The sequence below is a fragment of the Heptranchias perlo genome, chromosome 7, assembly GCF_035084215.1.
Source record: "Heptranchias perlo isolate sHepPer1 chromosome 7, sHepPer1.hap1, whole genome shotgun sequence".
NCBI classification, from domain to species: domain Eukaryota; kingdom Metazoa; phylum Chordata; class Chondrichthyes; order Hexanchiformes; family Hexanchidae; genus Heptranchias; species Heptranchias perlo.
In genome coordinates this window covers 76857783-76884930 of record NC_090331.1, presented here as the reverse complement: position 1 = coordinate 76884930, position 27148 = coordinate 76857783, and the positions used below count along the sequence as shown (strand labels likewise).

The window sequence follows — 27148 nt, the reverse complement described above, 5'->3', positions numbered from 1 at the left end:
TGGCTCGAGGTGGCAGAGGGGGTCACCTGCGCAACCAACGTATCGCCACCTGCATACAGTGCAGGAGGCGCTCCAATGACCTCAGTAGGTCAGCCAAAGTGAGTACATGTAGTCTTTCCTCTACACTCCGTCTGCCACATCACTGTCCCCACCCCACATCTCCTTCAGCACTGCCAACACTACTCTGTCACATCACCCCTCGTACCCACTCAAACCTCATCCTCATCTTACCTGCACCTCGCCAGTACTCATCCCGCCACTACCACTCAACCCAATCCTCATACAATCTCATGGTTCTATCTCATACTCACCCTCTCGTGCATCTCTTTCACGGCCAGCCTCACTCAACCTGCCACTACCTGTGCTGCAGCCACAGGGCATGCATCACATATGTGCAGTAGGCAGCGTAAGGCAAACGTGTCGTGAGCATGAAGGGGATGCACAAGGGTGTTTGTGGGTTTGTCATGGGTGTTACTTATATTGAATTTCAGAACAACTCACATTACATATTATATTGGCACCACTAGTGTCACGTCTTCGCGAATCCTGTCTGGTTTGTGCAATAATGCCCGCTCCTGAGGATCACTATGAAGACCCACAACTGATGCCACCCATTGTGTCACTGCAGAGTGGGTGTAGGTGTATTTGCAGGGCTCTTCTGCGCAGACGACTGAGAGACATCGGCGATGTCCCCGGTTGCACCCTGGAAGGATGCGGAGGAGAAGTTGTTGAGGGCAGTGGTGACTTTGACAGCGACAGGTAAGAAGATGGTGCTCGGGCCAGCCAGGAGCAGCTCGGCATGAAAGAGGCTGCAGATGTCCACGACTACATGTCGAGTGACTCTGAGCCTCCGTGTGCACTGCTGCTCGGAGAGGTCCAGGAAGCTGAGCCTCGATCTGTGGAACCTGTGGCGAGGGTAGTGCCCTCTGCGACGCATCTCTCTCTGCGGTTGCCCTCCCTCCTGCTGTGCAGGTGGATGTGTCACAGCATTCTGTTGTGGAGCTCCACGTGTCAGAGGTGGACGGCGTGGATGGCGAGGCTGGTGATGCTGTTCGCCCTCCGAGGAGGTCATGACTGCAGTTATGGCGGCCCCCATCCGCAAGATGTACATCTGAGGGGGTCCGCAAGGTAGGTACATGTCTCCGGACCCCGGGGTAAGTGTGCAGGTTGGTGACTTTGACTGTCAGGAGGAGGGTGGTGGAGGCCAAACTTTGTCCCAAGTGACAGAGTGGCCTCCTGCAATGGGTGAGGGTCCCCCCCCCACCTGTCAAATGGACCTTTGCAGCTGCCACAGGCTGACAGCTGCAACACGTCCATTTGAACTGCGAGTGTTTCCCCCAGTGTGGGAAACAGTCCTAGTTTGTTCTAAAATCCCACATAATCCCTTAATCAGGTCAGTTAATGACCTGAAATACCTGAATAAATACTGTCAAGTGGCATCCCGCTGGCTTTAATTGCCTGCGGGATTCCCACCAGCGGGGGCTGCGCGCGCACGCCGGCGCGTCAGCGGGGAACCCGGAAGTGCGCGGGTTCGGGGCGGGCTCCGGTCCAGCTCCGGGATTCTCCGATTTTTGGAGCCCCCCCGCCAGGAACGCACCCGATAGCGGGTGCTAAAATAGAGCCCATCGAGTTCAAAAGCAAGGAAGTCATGATGAATCTTTATAAAATACTGGTTCGGCCACAACTGGAGTATTGTGTCCAGTTCTGGGCACCGCACTTCTGGAAAGATGTGAAGGCCTTAGAGAGAGTGCAGAAGAGATTTACTAGAATGATTCCAGGGATGAGGGACTTTAGTTACATGGATAGACTGGAGAAGTTGGGGTTGTTCTCCTTGGAGCAGAGAAGGTTGAGAGGAGATTTGATAGAAGTGTTCAAAATCATGAAGGGTCTAGACAGAGAGAAACTGTTCCCATTGGTGGACGAGTCAAGAACCAGAGTGCACAGATTTAAGGTGATTGGCAAAAGAACCAAAGGTGACATGAGGAAAAACTTTTATACAGTGAGTGGTTAGGATCTGGAATGCACTGCCTGAGGGGGTGGTGTCGGCAGATTGAATCATGGCCTTCAAAAGGGAACTGGATAAGTACTTGAAAGGAAAAAATTTGCAAGGCTACGGGGATAGGGCAGGAGAGTGGAACTAGCTGGGTTGCTCTTGCAAAGAGCTGGCATGGACTCGATGGGCCAAATGGCCTCCTTCTGTGCTGTAACCTTTTTATGATTCTATAAAATCTGTGCAACAACTCATGTAATATAGTAGAGCATGGTTATATAACAGGATTGATTATTGTGTAGAAGAATGAAATATTTGCCTCACTGTGCACTGAGTTACTGAATACCTGCCTGACCAGATCAATCGGTTAAGCTGTGTGATAATTTCTTTTCTTACTTCTGTTTCGGTTTGTTCCAGACGAGTCCAGCAAGTGTTCCACTTTTATCTTGGCAATTTGTTGCAGTGCAGAGTGCAGTAACGCCCATGCTGGCCTTTTGTAGAGGAGATGCCATCCACTTCCTTCTGGTGAGTTTACCAATACGTCACGTGAATTTACATTTGCAGAGAGTTACTTTGGAAAAGGGTTTTCTTTGTCCAAAAAACACTTGCCAGTAATGTCCTGTATTGGAATTCATTGCCTCCTGAAGCATTTATTGGCATCTCAATAAATTTAAAATGCTTTGATAAACATGTTTCCCTCGTTGAAAGTTCCATTCTTTTGGACAGCGGACCTGCTTCGATTCACCCTGTGTTCCACTCACATGCTACATGTAAAGGTGAGTATGTGGCCTCAATACCAAAGAAAGGTTATTTTCCCCAAAACCTGATGTGGTTTCTTGGTCTTCATTCCCTGGGTTCCTACAGGAAAATGAGACACTAAAAATGACATTGTGTTGGATCATGCATCTGCAAGCCCTCAGCACTGGATAGTTAAGTTCTCAATCAACTTAAACTTTTTTCAATTTTCTCCTTTGCTGTGCAGAAGGCAGTGACTGAGGGTGGATTATGGGCATCCTATTATACGTAGGATATTGGAGCAATAGAAAGAGTACAGCAAAGATTCACTAGAATGAAAACAGGAATGGGAGGTAATAATGATGAATAAAGACTTGAAAAATTTGGTCTTTTTTAATGGCATGAAGAAAGTGTGGGGCAGGTGGCAGGAACCAGTTAGAGATTTTCAAATTATGAAAGGTTTTGAGAGGGTTAAGTAGTAAAAGATTATTTCCTCTGGTTGGTGAATTGGTGTTTAGGGGGCATAGACTTGGGATTAACACTAGAAGAACAAAGTGAAGTTAGAAGAATATTTTTCACACATGGGATGCTCTACCATAAGTAGTTATTGTGGCAGAGACTATAACATAGTTTAGAAGGGAATTCGATTAGTATTTGCTAAGGAAGAATAAAAGTATACCAGGAAACGAGAAGGGAGTAGGAAGCTAGTACTGTATTTTCAATGGTTTCAAAGACATTAACATCCTCACCCAATTATTCATCGTTCATGTGTGAGTTGGCATATTAATCAATATCGAGTTGGGCTTATAGTCCAGCCCAATCCTGTTGTTGCTCAACATCCCTACATGAGTACTTTCCAGGAGGGGCCAATGGATAGTGACTAGGAATGGGAGCTCGTTCTGATATTCCCCCTTCCTCACTCGGCCCAGGGGATGCTGAGGCAAATTGTGATCAGCTAACAAATCAGAGATTGAAACTGGAACCTATCTGGTTCTTGCAGTTCAACACCAAGCCATTGGGGATGATTCCCTCTAATCCCTGTATGCAGCAATATCGTAAACAAATGTGGTATTTCTAGCAACATTTTAGTGACCCAAGGGAAATCATACAAATGGCTTAATTAAAAACATTTCATCAGATTTTCTCTAATCTTGATGCAGGACTTGCTCTCTCCCATCAACAGCGTTGGCTCCTTTTGATGCATTACAAATTGTATCTGCAAATAATGAGAGTTCTGCTGCTTTTAGCACTTGTAGCTATTGTCAACACAAATTCTGACCCAATAAAATAAAATTTATATACATTTATGTTAAGATGTAATAATAGTAACATGATATTTGATTCTGTGATCCCAGTGAGGAGCTGCACCCATGGGACGAATAGGTCAGAGATGGGGCTACAACATTATTTTAGGGACCCTTTCACTGTGTTGATGTAGGTGAACATTTTGTTTGTGCTCACATCTGTTTCTGTTGAATATCCTCATCTATCTTTTGATATGTTTGTACAGTAATAGTATAGAGCTCATCTGTAGCGTAATTTGTTAAACAATAACCTTTTTTTGTAATCTTTATAGGTGAAGAAAGATGAATCTGGAGCTATACATGTTAGCAAGCAGAAACAGCTGCATCTGCACTACGATCTCATCAATTTAACAGTATGTTTTGATTTTATAATTGTGTGTGTGTCTGTCTATGGTACCTATACACACAAAAGTACGCTTGTCATTGAACTGTCCTATTCTGAGTTGGTAACATGCTGTACACAATTCCTTATATTTCAGTGATGCTTGAGAGGAAGGTGTTTTTTTTAAATGAATCCTCAGTACTTTTCTTGGTCTTCAACTGTTTGCTTGCCAATGTGAAGCAAGTCATTAACAAATGTTTTAAAAAAAACGTTTATATATTAAAGAAAAATCCTTTAGCTGGTCAGAAAACCTACCAGCTGCGCTGAGGTCAATCTAAGGGGTCTGCGTTTACTGCACCATGCCTGCTTCCATGGAGTCCTGTTCTTATTTGGTGAACTCTTTTTCTAAACTACCTTGGATGTAATGGTACTTACCACTCATTGCAATTAGCCTAGAGAGCCATCTTAGCCTTTAATAACTTCTTGCCTTTGACTTTATGAAGCCATCAGACCTCTTATGATGCAGATAGAGGCTAAATAAAGCATTTTCCTCAACTTGTCCATTTTTTCCAGTTTTTGGTCAAGCTGCCGATGGGATAGTGGAGAAACTGGAAAAGGGGAATTGTCATACAAAAATCATTCAGAAATCTATTTTCCACTCCTTTGTAAGCAATGCTCGTTACTATGATGTAATTTAGATTACTGAAATATTGTATTGCTGACACTTGCTATCCATATGTTTGTTGGGACGTGCAATTCATTTGGGGTCTTTCCTTCTCCAAAACCATGTTTGTCACCATTCAAATGTACCTGTTTCCCAGGCCAAGCAGGACCTATCGAGGTGGGTGTACTGGATGGACTGATCCTTCCTACTAAAATGGATAGTGTGGATCTGATGAGGAGAGTTGGCACTCTCAATAAATATTGCAGTTCTGCCTGGATCTTTTAACTCTGTGTTGCCTGAATCTGCTATCATTGTCCTTATTGATTAAAGCCAAAGACATATCCGATTACCTAGAACCTTGCCAAAGTACTGTAACTATTCCCAGTCTGCAGAATAAACTGACCACATTTGTCTCTGTAAGCAACAGAAATGTATGCAGACTATAGCTGGTGCAGTTCTGTCATCTTCAATTGCTGAATATTATTTGGCTACATTTCCCAGTTTATTACTTTGTGTACAGAATCAGTAAAAGGGAATTGTTGCCCTTACTATTCTGCACACATTCCCTTAAGTGACTCTGATCTGGCCCTTTTAAAGAGTATCAATGTTTTGAAACTGGCCTGAATTTGGTGGTTTTGATGTTTCTGCCGCTAGCCACCAGATGGCGCCTGTATCCAACGTATAAGTGATGATGGATATTCATATTTCAGTGCCTCAGCTTTGTCACAGACAGAATGGATGACTGCAGTGTGCCTGAAGGTCAGCCTTCAGACTATGTTTAATTTGGCGTGATGGAACATATAAAATGCATTACTTCTGATAATGCTTTTGAAGATTATTGAAATTTTATGAGTACTTTTATAAACTGAATCTATTGAACGACAGCCTGCGTTTCACCCTGCTCCAACTCCATACTTAAGTGTGTGTGCGCATATTTGTTGTTGCTTTTTTTGTCATCTTGCTATGACTGCAGATGGGTTGGATGATGGATTGAAATTAGAGATTGAAGGTCAAGTCTCTTCAATCTTTTCACTTATGCTTAATTTGACATGATGACACAGAAAGTCTCTTATTGCTCCTTAATTTTTAATGCATTCATTCTATTTTTTAAAAAACTTACTTTTTGATGGGTATGCTTTTTATGCAGTATTTTAAAAAAATTCTCTTGACCACCAACTGTTTCTCCACCCACCCCCCCCACACCAATTACAGAAAGTACTGTCAGGGGTGATGCAGTGAGGTGGTGTACTGCCTTTTAAATCTGACCCAGTTCGAGTTAGGCACTGTTCTGATCACAGAACTGTCCACAATAAGTTATAGTCTGCCTCATTAGTGCTGGTATTTATCTTATAATGCTGGCCAGGATGCATTTTATTTACAGTGTTAATTTTCAATGGGAACTGAATTGAGTTTTAATGAGTTGTTTGGTTGTCAGCAGAAATAAATTGGATAAAGCTGGCTTGAGATTTGATTTTTTTTAAAAGTTTGATCTGACATTTCTCGTGTTACAAATTAATTAACTAGGACATTGCATCAGAGTTTTTGCTGAGTTTGTTCTCATATGTTTTGGTGCTCTCTCCGAGGCTTTCCTGGTAGTGACTTTGCTGATAATCTCCATCACGAGATTAAACTCAACAAGCAAGAGACAACAGTGGTGCAAATTAGATACAGGCCTTTGGAACCAGCTGGTTCAATGGTTAGAGTCACCTTACTTTTCTAACTGTTATTAAATGTCCTAATATCTAAGGAAACATTCCTGCGTATTTGCAACTGCCATGTATTTGTTGGTTGGTGGGGGGCGTGAAGGAAGTTATCAAGTCCTTCAAAAGGCAATGTGTTAAATGTTTAAAGGGAATGCTATAGTTGATTAATCTGAATAAATTTATCAGTGCACAATAGAATGTCAGGTTGGCCACAACTCTACTTGTTACTGAGGTTTATTTTTTGCGCAGCCCATAGTAATTTTTTGGGGGGATGTCCCTAACAATTGTAGTCTTGAATATCAGATTTGAGAAGCAGCTGACCCAACTCTGTAGCAGATGAATTCCTGCACGACCTATGGTGGGGTGGGTATAGTGGGAAAATAACGCTTGCATGTTCCTCTGCTATGGAGGCCAACAAACTCCAGTGGACATGGTTTAAGTGAGGGAGATGGCCATGCAGGGGCTCCTGGGAATTTTAGTCCTGGGACACCTAGAACTGGGTCAGATTTGAAAGACAGTACACCTGAGATGTTTTCTGGGAATTGTAATCCTGGGAACACTGGAGAGTTTTAATTTAAAAAATGTTGTGATTGGGATGTGGACGGTACTGGCAAGGTTACATTTATTGCCCATCCTTAGTTGTTCTGAGAAAGTTGTGGTGGGCCTTCTCCTTGAACCACTGCAGTCCCTGTGGTGGTAGTGCTCCCACAATGGTACTGGGTAGGGTATTCCATAATACCGTCCCAGTGACGATGAAGGCATGCAATATATGTCCAAGTCAGAATGGTGTGCGATTTGGAAGAGAACCTGGAAGTGACATTGTTCCCACTACATTGCAGGTAAAGGTTACAGGGGAGGGAGATGGTGGTGAATTACTGCGGTGCATGCTGTAGATCATACATGCTGCTGCCATAGTGTACTAGTGATTTTGCTCAGTTTGCTGGGAAGATTGTACCCAGCATCCAGGATGTTCAGAAGCCTGGAAGGGTGCATCATGCTGATGGTGGGGAGAAGAGAGATAGTGGAGTCGGGTTTATAGGTCAATTATACTTTTTTTTTAATGTGATAAATTTTACTTTTAGGGGCTTAAAATGGGTGAGTGAGGAACAATCAAGGCTGTTGTAACTTGCAGATTGTTTGTTTCCTGGAATGTGATTTGGGAGAATGTTTTATTTAAAATGTAAGGAATCTTACAACACCAGGTTATAGTCCAACAGCTTTATTTGAAAATCACAAGCTTTCGGAGCTTTCCTCCTTCGTCAGGTGTGTTCACACCTGACGAAGGAGGAAAGCTCCGAAAGCTTGTGATTTTCAAAGAAAACAGTTGGACTATAACCTGGTGTTGTAAGATTCCTTACATTTGTCCACCCCAGTCCATCACCGGCATCTCCACATCATTATTTAAAATGGTTAGTGAGCAGCAGAGGTAGGAAATAATGAGTTAGAAAGGAGGCAAACAGAGACGAAGCACTCAACCAATGAGGAAGAAGAAAATTGACCGATTGGATGGTCATGATGCAGATGGCCGAGCCTGTGGTTATGATGAGAAACTCGATATACATGACAGATGTGAAAATTATTACTATAAAGACGCTGACTCTAAATATTAATGGATGCGTTCAACTTTTGGACTTGGATCTGAACTGTGCATGTATTTTTGTCTGGAATCAACAATGCCTGGAGAAAACTGAATGGAGAAAAACAAGAGTGCATTGCTGGCAATTGTCAACAGCCTTGTCAAGATTTCATGAATTTGATGCATCTCATACTAAAAAGTAAATTGCATTCCTATTTGCACTATTTTAATGCAGTTCTTAACTTATCGAGCTCACAGAGGCAATTAAGGTCCAGGAGGGCTATTTACCTTTCACAATGAGATACATTAAAATGGATTACATTTTTAAATCAAATTGAGTGAGACTCATTTAAAATAAATGGATTAATGACTGTGCTAAAATAGTACAGACAGCAGTTTAATACTTGCGTGCTAGCCAGAGGGCTTAAAAACAGTGCAGAGGGGGGATTAGCCCCTATGTATTTAGATGGGTTTGTCGTCAGTCACACTTCCGCCCCCCCCCCCCACCCCCCCCCCCTCGTCAGAATTCCCCCTGCAGTGATTTCTGTTTGTTGACTGATCTGATTGTTGGGTGTGAGGCTCATGCTGGTGTGAGCCAGTGGAAGCCTGTAACACCCGGAGTGGGTAGAGAAGCAAAGTGGTCCAATGTAGCTCTGCAGCAGTGGTGATCAGTCCCGATGTCTGCTGTCTGCTGGTGCTTGGTTGGGCCCTGCTGAAATAGTGAACGATTGGGGCTTATCTTTCACCATTGGTTTTACATAAAAGATATACATTTTGTAAATCATGTCTTTTTTAATCCAATTTTTCTCTCCAGTTTTTGCTTTCTACTCCTGAAGGTGTTAGCTCTTTTGGTGAAACTGGTGGATTTTTAAGCTGAATTTGAGATGAGCGCTAAATGTCTTAATTTTTTTCTCCTGGTTTTTTTCTTTGGGCTCTTCAGTAAGCCCGTGGAATGCATTTAGCAACAATGTATTTATTGCAGGTATTTTTTGATCAGCCTCAATGATGACTATCCTGAGTAAACCTCTTGAATTGCAAATGTTGACAGTGTTGGCCAATGCCTAGTAATTATCCATTTAACTATGTTGGTGGGTGTTGTGTATGTCATTTATACAAGAGATGATCATTGATTACGTGGCAGCATGTCCTATCTGAAATGCACCGGACAACTTTCACAGGCCCAACTTGTCCTATTCTTTTAATGCTCCTTTGCTTTGGTGGGCATACAGCCTGAGTCAGATTTGCTTACATGTGTAGTGAACATGAATCAAATAGGAGTGAAATGTTGGCATTTACCAGGTGTGCAATGTAAGACAAAGTGTGCAGACAGACCAGTTTCAATATTAGGATTTCAATAAATGGAACTGGTGAAAATTTGATGAGTGCATCATTTTGGTTGAGTACAGGCACACATGATTTGCTTTTATTTTTGGGGGGATATTTAGCATCCAATGAAGGACAAATTTTGGGGAAAGGAAGGTTCCCCATATTTTCTCACGTCTTTTAGTCCTTTATGGACTACATAGCTGTCCTGTGTAAGTCCTGCACTCAGACTACTGGCTGTGCTGTTATGCGACCACAATTAGGGAGAATCAGTTGAGGCCTTCCCCTCCACCTGCAGGGAGACCTATCTTGTTGGTACTTATTTATGGTGGAGGTTGGAAACTGAGTAGAGTGAGCATCAATCCATTTTCCTTCCATTCTCTTTCAGTGCACTGTCACTTCCTGTGCCTTTTTAAAGGAGCAATTCAGTCTAATCTGGTATTTCAAAATTATGCTGGTTATACCTTCATTCCGTTATTTCTGCATGTGTTTTGTCATGCTTTATAGATGCTATGGGAATATCCAGGAAACACAGTCAAGTGGGTACTGCGAAAAGGCTTGTGTGGCATATTGGAGCACCAGTATGTAGTGTCGATTTCCCCCATTCACTGTTGAGTTTCCTGTGGAAACCTCATTGTGGGAGTTGCAAAGTTCTTCCCCAGAGAGAGAAGAGGGTAGTTTTATCCCGACAAACACTCACTATGTGGCAGTGCGGTCTTTCTGAAACGCACTAGACAACTTTCACTAATACAATACAGAATGGAATGGGAAGAGATCTATGAGCAGGCTGTCTACCGTAGTTAGTGCAAAGCATGGGGAAATCAGGAAATGGGAAGAACGGGAATAAAGTTTTGCAACAATAATCGGGCAATAAGAAGACAAAATCAGGTAATCAATTCAAATAATACGTTTTCTTTAGATTCCTTAACTTTCTTAGCAAGTGGAAAAGTGCAGACCCTAAATGTGTGGACTTGGGAACTCTTCACATTTTGCTTGAATAGCAAAGGGAGAATTCATCATCAACTTTCCCTTTTTCTGCCCACAGTGGATCAATTCTCGGACACTAGCTCTACTGGACAGTGCAGAGAAACTGCATGTGGTGGACCGTCATAGTCAAGAGGAGCTTGAGATCGTGGACATTGCTGAAGTTCAACTGGTTTACAACAGCAGTCACTTCAAATCCCTGGCCACTGGTGGGAATGTTAGCCAGGCTTTGGTAAGAGATCAGAAAACTCCAATCTGTCCTCAGACTGCTATCTGACTTGAATCGTTTTTTTTCTCTTGTTTTGTGGTTTGTGATAAACGTGAGGTTAGATGGATCCGTTGTACTGGATCATCTGGGTTTTTTTTATACCTTTTTATGTCCTTGACAGGATGGTTTTTTCTCTAGTTAGGAGAGAGCAGTACTCTAGTTGTTGTGATTATCAATACCACTTTTACAAGGTGGTATTAAGTAATTATATTTTTTTGCAGGGAGTAACTGGGGTAAGGGCTATTTTAGTTATTCATGTGCGTTTCTAGCTCATGACCAATCTTAGAAAATAATCTTGTATGTTTCTATGTTTAAAGCATCTGCTTGTATTGTGAAAAATGTCTCATAGCTAGTTTTTGTTCACAGTTGAATGCCTGATGATGATGTACAGGGCTGGAATGCTTGTATTTGCTGAGAGAATTCACTTGGATTGGTAATAGGGACTGTTCAGCTCAAATTTTTAAGTGGTGTTTTCTTGGATACATGGGAATCTGTATCTGGGAGCCGTAATTTTGTACGACGTCTGTGACAAAAGTAGTTTTCATTCTGCATCAAATAGGGAAAATTTTGGATGTATTTTTTATATCAAGCACACTGAATGCTTATGTTTTAGACATAATAAATTAAAATGTAAGCTGTGTTACATTAATAAAGTTGTGTATGAAGTTCAGAGGCTAGCTGCCTGTGAGAGACACAGCCACGCTCTTTGATTTGTAGATTAACCAGAATGTTGAAGCCTGGTTCTGGGTGGTAGTCAATTTATTGATCCTTTTGAAGGTACTTTTATTTGTAGATTCCAGCTTATGCCAAGCAGATACAGGAATGGTTTCAATTGCTGGGCAGTGTCAAAAACAAATGGACCATCAGATGGACAGGGGACTATTGTTTACCATATTTACTTAATTGTTAGAAATAGAAATAAAGAAAGGCTTGCATTTATATAGCACCTTTCACGACCTCAGGATGTCCCAAAGCGCTTTACAGCCTATACTATTTTGCAGTGTCATCATTTTTGTAATGTAGGAAACGTGGCAGCCCATTTGCACACAGCAGGCTCCCACAAACAACAATATGATAATGACCAGATATCTGTTTTAGCGATGTTGGTTGATAGATAATTGTTGGCCTGGACACCGGGGAGAATTCCCCTGCTGTTCTTCAAAATAGTGCCATGGGATCTTTTACGTCCACCTGAGAGGGCAGACGGGACCTCAGTTTTAATATCTCATCTGAAAGACGGCACCTCCGACAGTGCAGCACTCCCTCAGTACTGCATTGGAGTATCAGCCTGGATTTTGTGCTCAAGTCCCTGGCTACGCACTGAGCCACAGCTGATACCTGAAATGGTTAATATTTTGATTGTCTGGCCGTTGAGAAGAATTTGTTTGATCATCAGATAACCTTGCATCGATAACAAAGTAAAGACAAGCATAAAGCTGAGGAGTAGCTCTATGGTCCATAGTTCTCTGCTTTACAAAGCTGCAGCCATGTCGAGAGCTAATGGGGGATTCTGTGCACAGTCAATCTCCTATGTAACATCCATCCATCAGCTCTGTTGAAAGCTACTGAAAAGATCCACAAGAATCCTGGACTGATTTTTAAAATTTTAATGTGTAAGTCAAGTATGGTCCTCCTAGTTTCTTGCTGTGTCTGTGTAATTATCTTACAATTAATTTTAGTCCGCAATTAATGGCTTGACATTGTGGTATACACCGTCTTTCAGGGCATTACAAATAGGCATTCCACATAGTCTCTGGTGAGTTATACCATAAATAAGGGGCAATTGTTAGTCCTGTGACATGTTAATCCACTTGCAACATGGGGAAAAGTTGTAGTTCCAATGGACCCATAAAAAAGTGGGGTCTCAGCTGCATTTGGTAATTTGGAGGTCAGTGAGTTTACATTTGTCATTGTTGTCATCTGTGCAAAACCTGCTTACCAAGAGGTTCCGAATCATAGGAGACTTGGTCTGCTTATGGAATCTGCTTTTCTGCTCGGTGCAGAATTAAAAGTGTTAGGAAAATAGCTTGAATTGTAACAATGTCTTCTAAAGAGTGCTTTGTCTAAAGGGTGCTCTGTGTTACATTTTGGTCATGGGAGAGAATACCAAACTAACCACCAGCAACTATAGGCCAGTCAGTTTAAGCTCAGTGGTGGGAAAACTTTTAGAAACGATAATCTGGGGCAGAATTAACAGTCACTTGGACCAGTGTGGATTGATTAGGGAACGTCAGCATGGATTTGTTAAAGGCAAATCGTGTTTAACTAACCTGATAGAGTTTTTTGATGAGGTAACAGGGAGGGTAGATGAGGACAATGCAGTTGATGTGGTGTATTTGAACTTTCAAAAGGCGTTTGATAAAGTGCCGCGTGGTAGGCTTATCATCCCGTGGAATGAAGAGGGCAGTAGCAACATGGATACAGAATTGGCTAAGTGACAGGAAACAGAGAGTAGTGGTGAATGGTTGTTTTTCGGACTGGAGGGAGGTATACAATGGTGTTCCTCAGGGGACGGTGCTGGGACCGCTGATTTTCTTGATACATATTAATGATTTGGACTTGGATGTACAGGGCACAATTTCCAAATTTGCAGATGACACAAAACTTGGAAGTGTAGTAAAAAGTGAGGAGGATAGCGATAGACTTCAAGAGGATATAGACAGGCTGGTGGAATGGGCGGACACGTGGCAGCTGAAATTTAAGGCAGAAAAATGCAAAGTGATACATTTCGGTAGGAAGAACGAGGAGAGGCAATATAAACTACAAAAGGGCACAATTCTAAAAGGGGTAGAGGTACAGAGAGATCCAGGGGTATTTGTGCACAAATCGTTGAAGGTGGCAGGGCAGGTTAAGAAAGCGGTTAAAAAAGCATACGGGATCCTGGGCTTTATAAATAGAGGCATAGAGTACAAAAGTATGGAAGTCATGATGAACCTTTATAAAACACTGGAGTATTGTGTCCATTCGGCCACTACTAGAGTATTGTGTCCAGTTCTGGGCATCGCACTTTAGGGAAGATGTGAAGGCCTTAGAGAGGGTGCAGAAGAGATTTACTAGAATGATTCCAGGGATGAGGGACTTTAGTTATGTGCATAGACTGGAGAAGCTGGGGTTGTTCTCCTTGGAACAGAGAAGGTTGAGAGGAGATTTGATAGAGGTATTCAAAATCATGAAGGGTCTAGACAGAGTAGATAGATAGAAACTGTTCCCATTGGCGGAAGAGTCAATAACCAGAAGACATAGATTTAAGGTGATTGACAAAAGAGCCAAAGGTGACATGAGGAAAAACTTTTTTACACAGCTTGTGGTTATGATCTCGAATTCATCGGCGGAGGGGGTAGTGGAGGCAGATTCAACCATGGCCTTCAAAAAGGGAACTGGATAAGTACTTGAAAGGAAAAAATTTGCAGGGCTACGGGGATAGGGCGGAGGAGTGGATTGCTCTTGCATAGAGCCGGCGTGGACTCAATGGGCCGAATGGCCTCCTTCCGTGCTGTAACCTTTTTATGATTCTAAGTAACTCTTCCATATTTAGATTCTTTATCTAAAGACCCGTTGGAGACTGATTTAGAAAAAGGAGACCTGGTCTTTTGTGCACTGACTGGATCTTCATTTTCTGAACGTATAGGAGAATGGAGAGAAAGGACAATGTTAACGATTCTTCAATTTCAAAAATAAAAATCAGCACAGGTCTGAGAACAGACACTCACTCATACATCATACGTGCTCACATCATGATGCAGTTTAATATCACAACACAAGCCCACAGACACACTAAATGGACTCAGCACGTTTAGCAATCCAATGACGGAAGATTGTAGTTCCAATGGAAGTTGGGCAAGCACATTAGAAAGTGGGTCATTTGGAGGCTGGAGAGTTTACATTTGTCAGTGGAGCCAAAATCATTGGAATAATGTAAAAGTGCCTCTTTCCCTTCACCCTTCTATTCCATCCGTGAATTCAGTCGTCTTGTGGCTTGTGGCAAGAGCAGAGTTTGAGCTCTCTCTAAATGTGAACCACTGTGACGTTTTCAGTCCTGGCGTCATTTAGATTAATGTTTTTTGCTGATTCTGCACCAAGGGGCCGTGACACTCATAATCCCGGCAGCAAAAGAATTTACAGAATTTTATTCATTTGAACAGGCAGCACTCCAAGCATGCATTGGGATATTGATTGAAAGCAAACTGGAGGCTGGTTTGAATCTGTTAATAGTATCTTTCTTGAAAGCTACGAGTTTTTAAAAGATGTTTTTTCTGTTTCATGAAGGAAGATTGACAGTGTATAAAATTTAATGTGGAAATGAAAGAGCTGGTGCTCTTCTAAATGAATGCCATCAGACCGCGAAGGGAGTAGGGGAAGTAGATTTAATCTAATAAAAGAGAAATTATTTCAAATCTACTGAGTAGTACTTTACATTCTTCGGGTTATGTATTTTTTTTATGTAACCACAAGGGGGTGATATTTTTGCCACTGCTAATTTTAGATGAAGATCAATGTGAGTATAAAATGCTGCTTTCCCACTTGAAGCAAAGTGGTTTTGAATGTATTTTCAAGGTTTGCCATAATGTATTTTATTTAAGTTCAATTTAATCTTCTACCAAACACAACTCTTATTTACAAGGATAATGTGCGGGTTGCCGCAAAGAGTTTGTATTGTATGGTGTAATGTGATTTTATATTTTCACTGCTGAAAGTAACCTTTGTAATATTGTTCAAAAGTCATCTTCTCTGAGGTCCTAGATTATAATGGTGAGATTGTGCAACATGTGGAATCATTAAGGCACCTGCAACATCAAAGACCTTTTTTGGTATGTTATTATTTTATAAATAATGCTCAACAGCTTTCATTGAATCAGTCCCAAATCTAGTCAAGAGGTCCGAGTGGTAATATGGTTATGGTTAACAATGTTCTCTGTGCTCCTAAACTGTATTCCTACTTTGTAATTATTTCTCAAGGCTTATATGGAATGTTTCGTGCTGAGGTGTCTGGGTGTGAATTTGTTTGTATGGCCAATCAAACACAGCTATGAAGTTTTTTTTGGAAGTGTCAGACATCATACTGATTACTGGGATTTACTGAAGTTTTCAGACATTATTACGTTTTGAAGAGTAAATATTTCTTTGCAACTCATTACCATTCTCATTATTTGTCTCTCTGGTGCTCACATTTTCACTCCTCTGTCATGTTGTCTTCTTCTTTAGAGAGGGAGGGAAGTGGAAGTTTGTGCATTGGTAGGACACACAAACTCCACAGTGCAAACAGGAAGTAGATGTTTTTGACTACTGAAGTACAGTGAACAGTGCAAGGTGAGACAAGGGGCTCGATTTTCGCACCCCTGAGCGGGTGCGTTCGTGGCGGGGGGGGGGGCTGCGAAAATCGGGGATTCCCGGGGCGGGTCCGGAGCCCGGCTCCAACCCGCCCACTTCCGGGTTCCCCAGTGATGCGCTGACATGCGCGCGCAGCTCCCGCATGTGGGACTCCCGCCGGCAATTAAAGCCGGCGGGGTGCCACTTAAAGTACTCATTAAGGTATTTCAGGTCGTTTAGAGACCTGATTAACATAACATTTTAGGAGGGGTGGGATTTTGCAAACAACTGGGACTTTCCCGTACTGGGGGAAACACTCCCAGTTCAAATGGACGTGTTGCAGCCAGCAGCCTGTGGCAGCTGCAAAGGTCCATCTGACAGGTGGGGGGGGAGAGAGACCCTCACTCATTGCAGGAGGCCACTCTGTCACTTTGGACAAAGTTTGGCCTCCACCACCCTCCTCCTAACAATAAAATTCACCAACTTGCACACTTACCCCGGTGTCCAGACACATGTACCTACCTTGTGGACCCCCTCAAATGTACATCTTCTGGATGGGGGCTGCCGTAGCTGCAGTCATGACCTCCTCGGAGGACGAACAGCATCACCAGCCTCACCAGCCACGCCGTCCACCTCTGACACGTGGAGCCCCACAACACAGTACTGTGACACATCCACCTGCACAGCAGGAGGGAGGGCAACGGCAGAGGGAGATGCGTCGCAGAAGGCACTACCCTCGCCACAGGGTCTACAGACCGAGGCTCAGCTTCCTGGACACCTCTGCGCAGCAGTGCACATGGAGGCTCAGAGTCATTCGACATGTAGTCGTGGACATCTGCAGCCTCCTTCATGCCGAACTGCTCCCGGCTGGCCCGAGCACCATCATCTTATCTGTCGCTGTCAAAGTTACCACTGCCCTCAACAACTTCTCCTCTGCAACCTTCCAGGGTGCCACCGGGGACATCGCTGACGTCTCTCAGTCGTCTGCACAAAAGAGACCTGCAAATACACCTACACCCACTCTGCAGTGACACAATGGGTGGCATCAGTTGTGGGTCTTCATAGTGATCCTCAGGAAAGGGCATTATTGCACAAACCAGACAAGATTCGCAAAGACATGGCAGTGGTGGTGACACTATAATATGTAATGTGAGTTGATCAGAAATTAAATGTAGGTAAACACCACGACAAACCCTCAAACACCCTTGTGCATCCCCTTCATGCTCATGACATGTTTGCCTTTCGCTTCCTACTGCACATATGTGATGCATGCCCTGTGGCTGCAGCACAGGTAGTGGCAGGTTGAGTGAGGCTGACCATGAAAGAGATGCATGAGAGGGTGAGTATGAGATAGAGCCATGAGATTGTATGAGGATTGGGTTGAGTGGTAGTGGTGGGATGAGTACTGGTGAGGTGAGTAAGTGCAGGTAAGATGAGGATGAGGTTTGAATGGGTGTGAGGAGTGATGTGATAGAGTAGTGTTAGCAGTGCAGAAGGAGATGTGGGGTGGGGGCAGTGATGTGGCAGACGGAGTGTAGGGGAATGAGTAAGTGTACTCACTTCGGCTGACCTACTTAGGTGATTGAAGCAGCTCCTGCACTGTGTGCAGGTGCGCGATATGTTGGTGGTGTAGGTGACCTCCTCCGCCACCTCGAGCCAGGCCTTCTTGGTGGCAGAGGCAGGCCGCTTCCTCCCGCCCGCCGGGGAGAAGATCTCTGTCCTCCCCCTCCTCCTCACCCCATCCAATAATACCTGGAGTGAGGCATCATTAAACCTGGGAGCCGCCTTCCCCCGGGCTGCTCCATGCAGTAAGTTTTCCTATTTCCTACAGCATCAGTCAGTGGAGGACTGCCCCTTTAAATAGGCTCCTCCAGCTGACAGCCTATGCTGCGCATGCGCAGTCCGCCCGCTGCGCAACTTTCCAGTGCAAAACCCAGAAGCACAGGTAAGTAGCTCCAATTAGCCTGCAATTCCGTGCAGAGCACCCCGAGTTCACTGGGCACGTTACCCACGCGCCCAGTCGACCCCCCGCTGCGAACCCGCCGCCCTCCTAATAGTGGGCCCAAGGTGGCTGGGTGGTTAAGATTATGGGCTACTAACCCATTGTAACTTTAAGAACTTAAGAAATAGGAGCAGGAGTAGGCCATACGATCGCTCAAGCCTGATTTGCCATTCAATAAGATCATGGCTGATCTTCGACCCCAACTCCACTTTCCCTCTCGATTCCCATCTCCCTTGATTCCCTTAGAGTCTAAAAATCTATCGATCTCAGCCTTGAATATACTCAACGACTGAGCAACCACAGCCCTATGGTGTGGAGAATTCCAAAGATTCACAACCCTCTGAGTGAAGAAGTTTCTCCTCATCTCAGTCCTAAATGGCTGACCCCTTATCCTGAGACTATACCCCCTAGTTCTAGACTCTCCACCTAGGGGGAACAGCCTCTCAGCATCTACCCTGTCAAGCCCTCTTAGAATCTTATATATTTCAATGAGATCTCCCCTCATTCTTCTAAACTCCAGAGTGTATAGGCCCATTCTACTCAATCTCTCCTCATAGGACAACCCTCTCATCCCAGGGATCATCCTTTGTTGCACCGCCTCTAAGGCAAGTATATCCTTCCTTAGGGAAGGTTCCCAAACTGTACACAGTACTCCAGGTGTAGTCTCAGCAAGACTTCCTTACTCTTGTACTCCAACCCCTTTGCAATAAAGGCAAACATACGATTTGCCTTCCTAATTGCTTGGTGTACCTGCAAGTTAACTTTCTATGTTTCGTGTACAAGGACACCCAAATCCCTCTGAACACCAATATTTAATAGTTTCTCACCATTTAAAAAATATCCTGTCTTTCTATTCTTTCTCCCAAAATGAATAACCTCACATTTCCCCACATTGTACTCCATCTGCCACCACCTTGCCCACTCACTTAACCTGTCTATATCCCTTTGCAGACTCTTTGTATCCTCCTCACAGCTTACTTTCCCACCTAGCTTTGTATCATCAGCAAACTTGGATACATTACACGTGGTCCCTTCATCTAAGTCATTAATATAGATTGTAAATAGCTAAGGGCCAAGCACTGACCCTTGCAGCACCCCAGTTACAGCCTGCCAACCTGAAAATGACCCGTTTATTCCTACTGTCCGTTTTCTGTCCATTAACCAATCTTCTATCCATGCTAATATATTACCCCCAACCCCATGAGCCCTTATCTTGTGTAACAACCTTTTTATGTGGCACCTTATCGAAAGCCTTTTGGAAATCCAAATATGCTACATCCACTGGTTCCCCTATATCTATCCTGCTAGTTACATCCTCAAAAAACTCTAATAGATTTGTCAAACACGATTTCCATTTCATAAAACCATGTTGATTCTGCCTAATCATAATATGATTTTCTAAGTGCCCCATTACCACGTCCTTAATAATGGATTCCAGTATTTTCCTGACTACTGATGTCAGGCTAACTCGCTTATAGTTCCCTGTTTTCTCTCCCTCCTTTCTTGAATAGCATTGGGGAACCAGTGGATGTAGTATATTTGGATTTCCAAAAGGCATTCGATAAAGCTGGTTTACATTTACTATCCTCCAATCCACTGGGACTGTTCTAGAATCTAGGGAATTTTGGAAGATCACAACCAATGCATCCACTATCTTTGCAGCCACCTCTTTTAGAACCCTAGGATGTAGGCCTTCAGGTCCAGGGGATTTGTTGGCTTTTAGTCCCATTAATTTCTCCAGTACTTTTTCTTTACTAATATTAATTACTTTAAGTTTCTCACTCTCGTTAGTCTCTTGGTTCCCCACTATTTCTGGTATGTTTTCGTATCTTCTACTGTGAAGACAGATACAAAATATTTGTTTAACGTTCTGCCATTTCCTTATTCCCCATTATAATTTCTCCTGTCTCAGCCTCTATGGGACCCGCGTTTACTTTCGCTTATACTCTGCCTTTTTACATACTTGTAGAAGCTCTTACAATCTCTTCTTATACTTCTTGCTAGTTTACTCTCATTCTATTTTCTCCCTCTTTATCGATTTTTTGGTCATCCTTGTTTGCAAATAGCTCTCAAACTGTGCCTGGATTAACTAAGTGAGTGCATTTCGTTCCTGCGTATTTCTCATGGGATCCTTTGCTTTGTAAATAGATTACATTACATTAAATAGGCATAGATTACAAAAGGAAGGAAGTTATGCTAACCTTTATAAATCACTGGTTAGGCCTCAGCTAGTGTGTTGTATCCAATTCTGGACACCACATTTCATGAAGGATGTCTAGGCCTTGGAAAGGGTGCAGAGGAGATTTACTTGGATTATATCAAGAATGAGTGACTTCAGTTCTGTGGAGAGACTAGAGAAGGTGGGATTATTCTCCTTAGAGCAGAGAAGGTTAAGGGGAGATTTAATAGAGGTGTTCAAAATTATGAGGGGTAAATAAGAAACCGTTTCCACTGGCAGGTGGGTCGTTCACCAGAGGACACAGATTTGAGATAATTGGCAAAAGAACCAGAAGGGAGATGAGGAGAATTTTTTTTTTATGCAGCCTGTTGTTATGATCTGGAGTGCACTGTCTGAAAGGATGGTGAAGCAGATTCAATCGTAACTTTTAAAAGGGAATTGGATATGTACTTGAAAAGGAAATAATTGCAGGGTTATAGGGAAAGAGCAGGGCAGTGGAACTAAGTGGATAGGTCTTTCAAAGATCCGGCACAGACATGATGGGCCGAATGGCCTCCCACTGTGCTGTAAGATTCTATGATATTAACCTCATGGGTGAAGGAACCACTCAGTGTAGTACTAAGCCTTACAAACTAGGTTCAGTTTCCAGTCTATGCTGAGACACTTGATTTTAGCTGGGGCACCAATTAGTTGGCCTCAGTGCACTGTGTTTGGGAGAGGAAAAATGAGCCATGGTTCCTGCTCCTGATTGTCCTCCAGTAGACTCCTGCCAGAAAGCACGTGTGTGTGTGGAAATTGTGTGACACATGATTGCACTCAGAAATTTCTTCGTGCCGTATGTTCTTTTCCCTATCATGGCATACATAATACAAATTGGATAACCTTGCTATTTCACTTCTATCTTACTTGTTGCAGCTTTGCTAACATTTCTCTCAGTGCAGCGTTTTTGAATAAATTTTTAACATTTGCTTCATGTCCAAATAAGTCAAGTCCTGCCACTTTAGTGATATTCATGCCTTATTTTTGTGCTGTGCTTTAAATTGTGCAACCTGTTCCAGGCATTCGGCTATGTTTTCTGAGTCGTTGACATGGAGCTCACTTTTTCTGTGACAATTTGCCCTGCTAGATGCCTCCTTTGCATGATTGTGGATCTTCCCTCATCACACTCTGTTTGCGATGCTGCAGTGCAGAGTTAGAAGTATCTGCAGGCCTACAATTTTCTCACGTTTTGCTGCACATTTCTCCATACCTTTTGCACACTTAACTGTCAACGATTGATAATCCAGCCATCTACAATTTACAACTGTTGCCCTTTTATCTCTTCTAATCCTTACTTTACTCAGCCTGAACTTTGATGCTATCAGGCTGGTATAACTCAAGATATGTTTTAAATCCTGAGCTGTATAACTAGACAACATGGGCCCGATATTAGCAGGGTGGCGGGTTCGACTGGGCTCGTGGGTAACGTGCCCAGTGAAATCGGGGTTCTCCGCACGCAATTGCAGGCTAATTGGATCCACTTACCTGTGCTTCCGGGTTTCCCGCTGGTAAGCTGCGCAGCGGGCGGACTGCGCATGCGCAGCATAGGCTGTCAGCTGGAGGAGCCCTATTTAAAGGGGCAGTCCTCCACTGACTGATGCTGCAGAAAATAGGCAAAATTACAGCATGGAGCAGCCCAGGGGGAAGGCTGCTCCCAGGTTTAATGGTGCCTCACTCCAGGTCTTATTGCATGGGGTGAGGAGGAGGGGGAGGACAGAGATCTTCCTCTCCGGCGGGCAGGAGGATGCGGCCTGCCTCTGCCACCAAGAAGGCCTGCCTCGAGGTGACAGAGGAGGTCACCTGCACCACCAACATATCGCGCACCTGCATACATTGCAGGAGGCACTTCAATGACCTAAGTAGGTCAGCCGAAGTGAGTACACTTACTCATTCCCCTACACTCTGTCTGCCACATCACCGCCCCCACCCCACATCTCCTTCTGCACTGCCAACACTACTCTATCACATCACTCCTTACACCCACTCAAACCTCATCCTCATCTTACCTGCACTCACTCACGTTGCCAGTACTCATCCCGCCACTACCACTCAACCCACTCCTCATACAATCTCCTGGCTCTATCTCATACTCTCTCTCTGATGCATCTCTTTCATGGTCAGCCTCACTCAACCTGCCACTACCTGTGTTGCAGCCACAGTGCATGCATCACATATGTGCAGTAGGAAGCGTAAGGCAAACGTGTCGTGAGCATGAAGGGGATGCACAAGGGTATGTCATGGTTTTTACCTATGTTTAATTTCTGATCAGCTCACACAACATATTATATTGTCACCACTACTGCCACACCTTTGCGAATCTTGTCTGGTTTGTGCAATAATGCCCTTTCCTGAGGATCGCTATGAAGACCCACAACTGATGCCACCCATTGTGTCACTGCAGAGTGGGTGTAGGTGTATTTGCAGGGCTCTTTTGTGCAGACGACTGAGAGACATCGGTGATGTCCCCGGTGGCACCCTGGAAGGATGCGGAGGAGAAATTGTTGAGGGCAGTGGTGACTTTGACAGCGACAGGTAAGAAGATGGTGCTCGGGCCAGCCGGGAGCAGCTCGGCATGAAGGAGAGTCCAGATGTCCACGACTACATGTCGAGTGACTCTGAGCCTCCGTGTGCACTGCTGCTTAGAGAGGTCCAGGAAGCTGAGCCTAGGTCTGTAGAACCTGTGGTGAGGGTAGTGCCCTCTGCGACGCATCTCTCTCTGCCGTTGCCCTCCCTCCTGCTGTGCAGGTGGATGTGTCACAGCACTGTGTTATGTGGCTCCACGTGTCAGAGGTGGACAGCGTGGCTGGTGAGGCTGGTGATGCTGTTCGTCCTCCGAGGAGGTCAAGACTGCAGCTACGGCAGCCCCCATCCGGAAGATGTACATCTGAGGGGGTCCGCAAGGTAGGTACATGTGTCTGGACCCCGGGGTAAGTGTGCAAGTTGGTGAATTTTATTGTTAGGAGGAGGGTGGTGGAGGCCAAACTTTGTCCAAAGTGACAGAGTGGCCTCCTGCAATGAGTGAGGGTCTCCCCCCCCCCCCCCCCCCCCCCAAACCTGTCAAATGGACCTTTGCAGCTGCCACTGGCTGCTGGCTGCAACACGTCTATTTGAACTGGGAGTGTTTCCCCCAGTACGGGGAACAGTCCCAGTTGCTTGGAAAATCCCACCCCTCCTCACATATCATGTTAATCAGGTGTCTAAATGACCTGAAATACCTAAATAAATACTTTAAGTGGCACCCCGCCAGCTTTAATTGCCGGCGCGAGTCCCACATGCGGGAGCTGCGCGCGCATGTCAGCGCGTCACTGGGGAAGCCGGAAGTGGGCGGGTTTGAGCTGGGCTCCAGGCCCACCCCGGGACTCCCCGATTTTCACAGCCCCCCCCCCCGCCACGCGCGCACCCGAATGGGGGTGCGAAAATCGAGCCCCATATGTTTTTCATCTATTTAAAGAAAAACCCTACATCTATTCTCATTTAGTGCTTGCTATACTGTTGCAGTTTGCACAATCCAGTTGTTGAATTTATTTATTGTATTATATGTACTTTGACTACTTTTGTTACTATAGAGATGAAAATGGTTATTTTCAGCTGATGATATCTCTGTGGGATTTTAATCTGCCGGTTGATGACTAACACATCAGTGTACTATTGTATAAAAAATGAATTGTCTTAGCTTGAAGTGAATCAAAATTTCTCATCACTCTTCTAATATCTTGCTATCTTCTCAGTCTTTTTCTTTTCTTTTTTGATTTTTGAAACTTGATTCTGCCTAGCCCATTTTAAAAAGTCCTGAAAAATGGCATATGGCAAATTCCTGTTGCACCTGGGAAATACCAAGGCAGTGCCATTCTTCTGCTTCTGTTATGTGTTGCATTACCAACACACCAATTTTTAAGTAAAACAAAAATACACTTTTCCCATTTCCTAATTTTTACAAAAATTGAAGTCAGTGTCAGCTTGGCTCAGTTGGTAGTTCTCGGCTCTGAGCTAGAAGGTTTGGATTGAAGCCCTACTATAGACATGAGCGAATAATCTAGGTTGACACATCAGTGAGCGAGTACAGTATTGTCAAAGTTGCCATCTTTCAGATGAGACATTAACCCGTGACTTTGTCTGTCTGCTCAGGTGGACGTTAAAGATCCCATGTCACTATTTGAAAAGCAGGGAGTTCTCTGGATGTCCCAATATTCCTTCCTCAACCATCACCCCCTCAAAATAGATTAACTATCCATTCGTCTCATTTGTTATTTGTTACCTCTGGACTTGACTATTCCAACACTCTCCTGGCCAGCCTCTGACCTTGCACCCTTCATAAACTTGAGGTCATCCAAAACTCTGCTGCCAAGTCCTGTTCACCCATCACCCCTGTGCTTACTGACCTACATTGGCTCCTGGTCCGGCAATGCCTCGATTGTAAAATTCTCATCCTTGTTTTCAAACAGCCCTACAATCCTCTGAGATCTCTGCGCTCTTCAAATTCTGGCCCCTTGCGCAGCCCCGATTTTCATCGTTCCACCATTGGCAGCTGTGCCATCAGCTGCCTCGGCCTTACGCTCTGGAATTCCCTTCCTAAACCTCTCTGCCTCTCTACCTCTCTTCCTTTAAGAAGCTCCTTAAAACCTACCTCTTTGACCAATCTTTTGGCCATCTGTCCTAATATCTCCTTGTGTGCTTCGGTGTCAAATTTTGCCTGTTAATGCGCCTGAGGAGTGCCTAGGGACGTTTCGGCGCTACATAAATGTAACTTCTTGTTGTTGTTTTTGTGGGCCCATGCTGTGTGCAAATTGGCTGCTACAATAGCCTACATAACAGTCCCTGCATTTCAAAAAATAATTCATGGTTGTAAAGTACTATGGGACATCCCAAGGACATGATTAATTATACACGAATAAAAGATTTTTCTTTCTTCTTGAAGCTATTGATAGTTAGACAATGTCTATCAGCTGATAAACAGAAGTCATAGGCATTAATGTTGATGTTGTGCATTACATTTGTTGGGAACACGGATTGTATTGTAGGGCTCTGTTTTACTACTAGTAGCCTGCCTCCCCTGACTAATCATGAAAGACAGATGCATTTTATAAAATTTTATGATATTAAAACTGCGAGAATCAAGATTATGTTTTGTACCAATTTTTATATTCTGGTTGATTAGAATTGTTTTTCTGATTGTTGCAACAGTGAGTTTGTTTTATTTTCTGTGTGCTGATTTGTGAAAAATGAGGGTTTTTTTTTGTCCCTAATTTTCTTTTCCTTTTTCCATCTCCTGAAGGCGGTGACTAACGCTGGGATACAGTCCCACAAGTGCCAGCAGGTCTTTCAGTACCTCATGTTTGTTTAATCTCACCCAAAGGGCCATTTTTTATGTTTGAGCCGAGGCAGTGAATGTTGACATGCTATTGGGAGCACCACAGCGAAGCTTGATCCTGACCTCACCAGATATCCACGTACATGCAATTGCCAACAGGGTTCAAATGAAAACTCTGATAGTGAACATCTCACTATCCTGCAAACCTGAGAAGGATATGGGGAGATTTAATAGATGTGTTCAAAATTATGAGGGGCTTTGATAGAGTAGATAGGGAGAAACTGTTTCTACTGGCTGGAGAGTCGGTAACCAGAGGACACAGATGTAAGATAATTGGCAAAAAAATCCAGGGGGAAAAGGAGGAGAATTTTTTTATACACAGCGAGTTGTTATGATCTGGAATGCACTGCCTGAAAAGGTGGTGGAAGCAGATTCAGTAGTAACTTTCAAAAGGGAATTGGATATACACTTGAAAAGGAGAAATTTGCAGGGCTATGGGGAAAGGGCAGGGGAGTGGGACTAATTGGATAGCTCTTTCAAAGAGCTGGCACAGACATGATGGGCCAAATGGCTGCCGCCTCCTGTGCTGTATGTTTCTATGAAACAATTACAGCCTGTCTGCTACCACTCTGGCTGAGATCAGTTAACTTAGTACAGACCAGGGATTGACCCTGGGACATTTACCCCGCACCAGGTGGTACATTTACCCACTAAGTCATTGGGGAGGCTAAAATAATTGGCGCTGAAGATTATTATTTTCCCCTCAGATTACTTTTTCCAATGCTTTATTGGCTTCTGAAACAAATTGAAATATTATTTGTTCTATGCTAAGTTGTTCTTTTTTAAAATCATGTTTTTTAAAATGTATTGTTTATTTCTTAAAAGGCCCTGGTTGGAGAAAAGGCATGTTACCAGTCAGTCAGTGGTTATGGAGGACAAATTATCTACCTGGGAACTAAGGTAAACATGATGCATCTTCCTCACTCCTCTAAATTTTTTTCGGGAAATATAATCATGGTTAAAAACTAGAACATGAGGCAGGCTTCTGAATGTTGATGGAAAAATACAAGTGTGTGTGATTCTCGCATTCGTCAAAGGGCTTTTTAGGTGTGTGTGATTCCAGTGAAGGGATTAAATATGTTGGGGCACTATATTGACCTTCCACGTCCACTCTTTTTCCTGTTTACTTATCTGCTGCTGGTTCTCTGGCCAGAAATGGAGCTGATGAATCCTGCTGCAGTTCATCAGAGTCAAAAGGAAAAGTGCCCCCCCAGCCACTGGGCAGCACTTCGCTATAGTAAAAGTTCCTATTGGGTATCTCTGTTAGAGTCTGGGCAATAGATTGGAACAGTAACTAAAACACACAATTCTATAAAGTAATGCTGCTCACTGCACTTTGTGGACACTGACTACAAGGGGACGAGTACCTCCCGTCGTGATATCT

The 27148-nt window shown here is 43.7% G+C and overlaps 1 protein-coding gene across 2 annotated transcripts in view; it reads left to right on the top strand.

The window, feature by feature from the left end:
- vps8 (VPS8 subunit of CORVET complex) overlaps positions 1-27148 on the top strand; it is a 624186-nt gene that overhangs the window by 47278 nt on the left and 549760 nt on the right. For both annotated transcript variants that reach the window (XM_067987929.1, XM_067987930.1), the window contains exons 12-15: positions 2408-2515; positions 4302-4382; positions 10663-10833; positions 26590-26664. In XM_067987929.1, coding sequence (XP_067844030.1) covers positions 2408-2515; positions 4302-4382; positions 10663-10833; positions 26590-26664 — 435 coding nt within the window. The remainder of the gene's footprint in view (positions 1-2407; positions 2516-4301; positions 4383-10662; positions 10834-26589; positions 26665-27148) is intronic.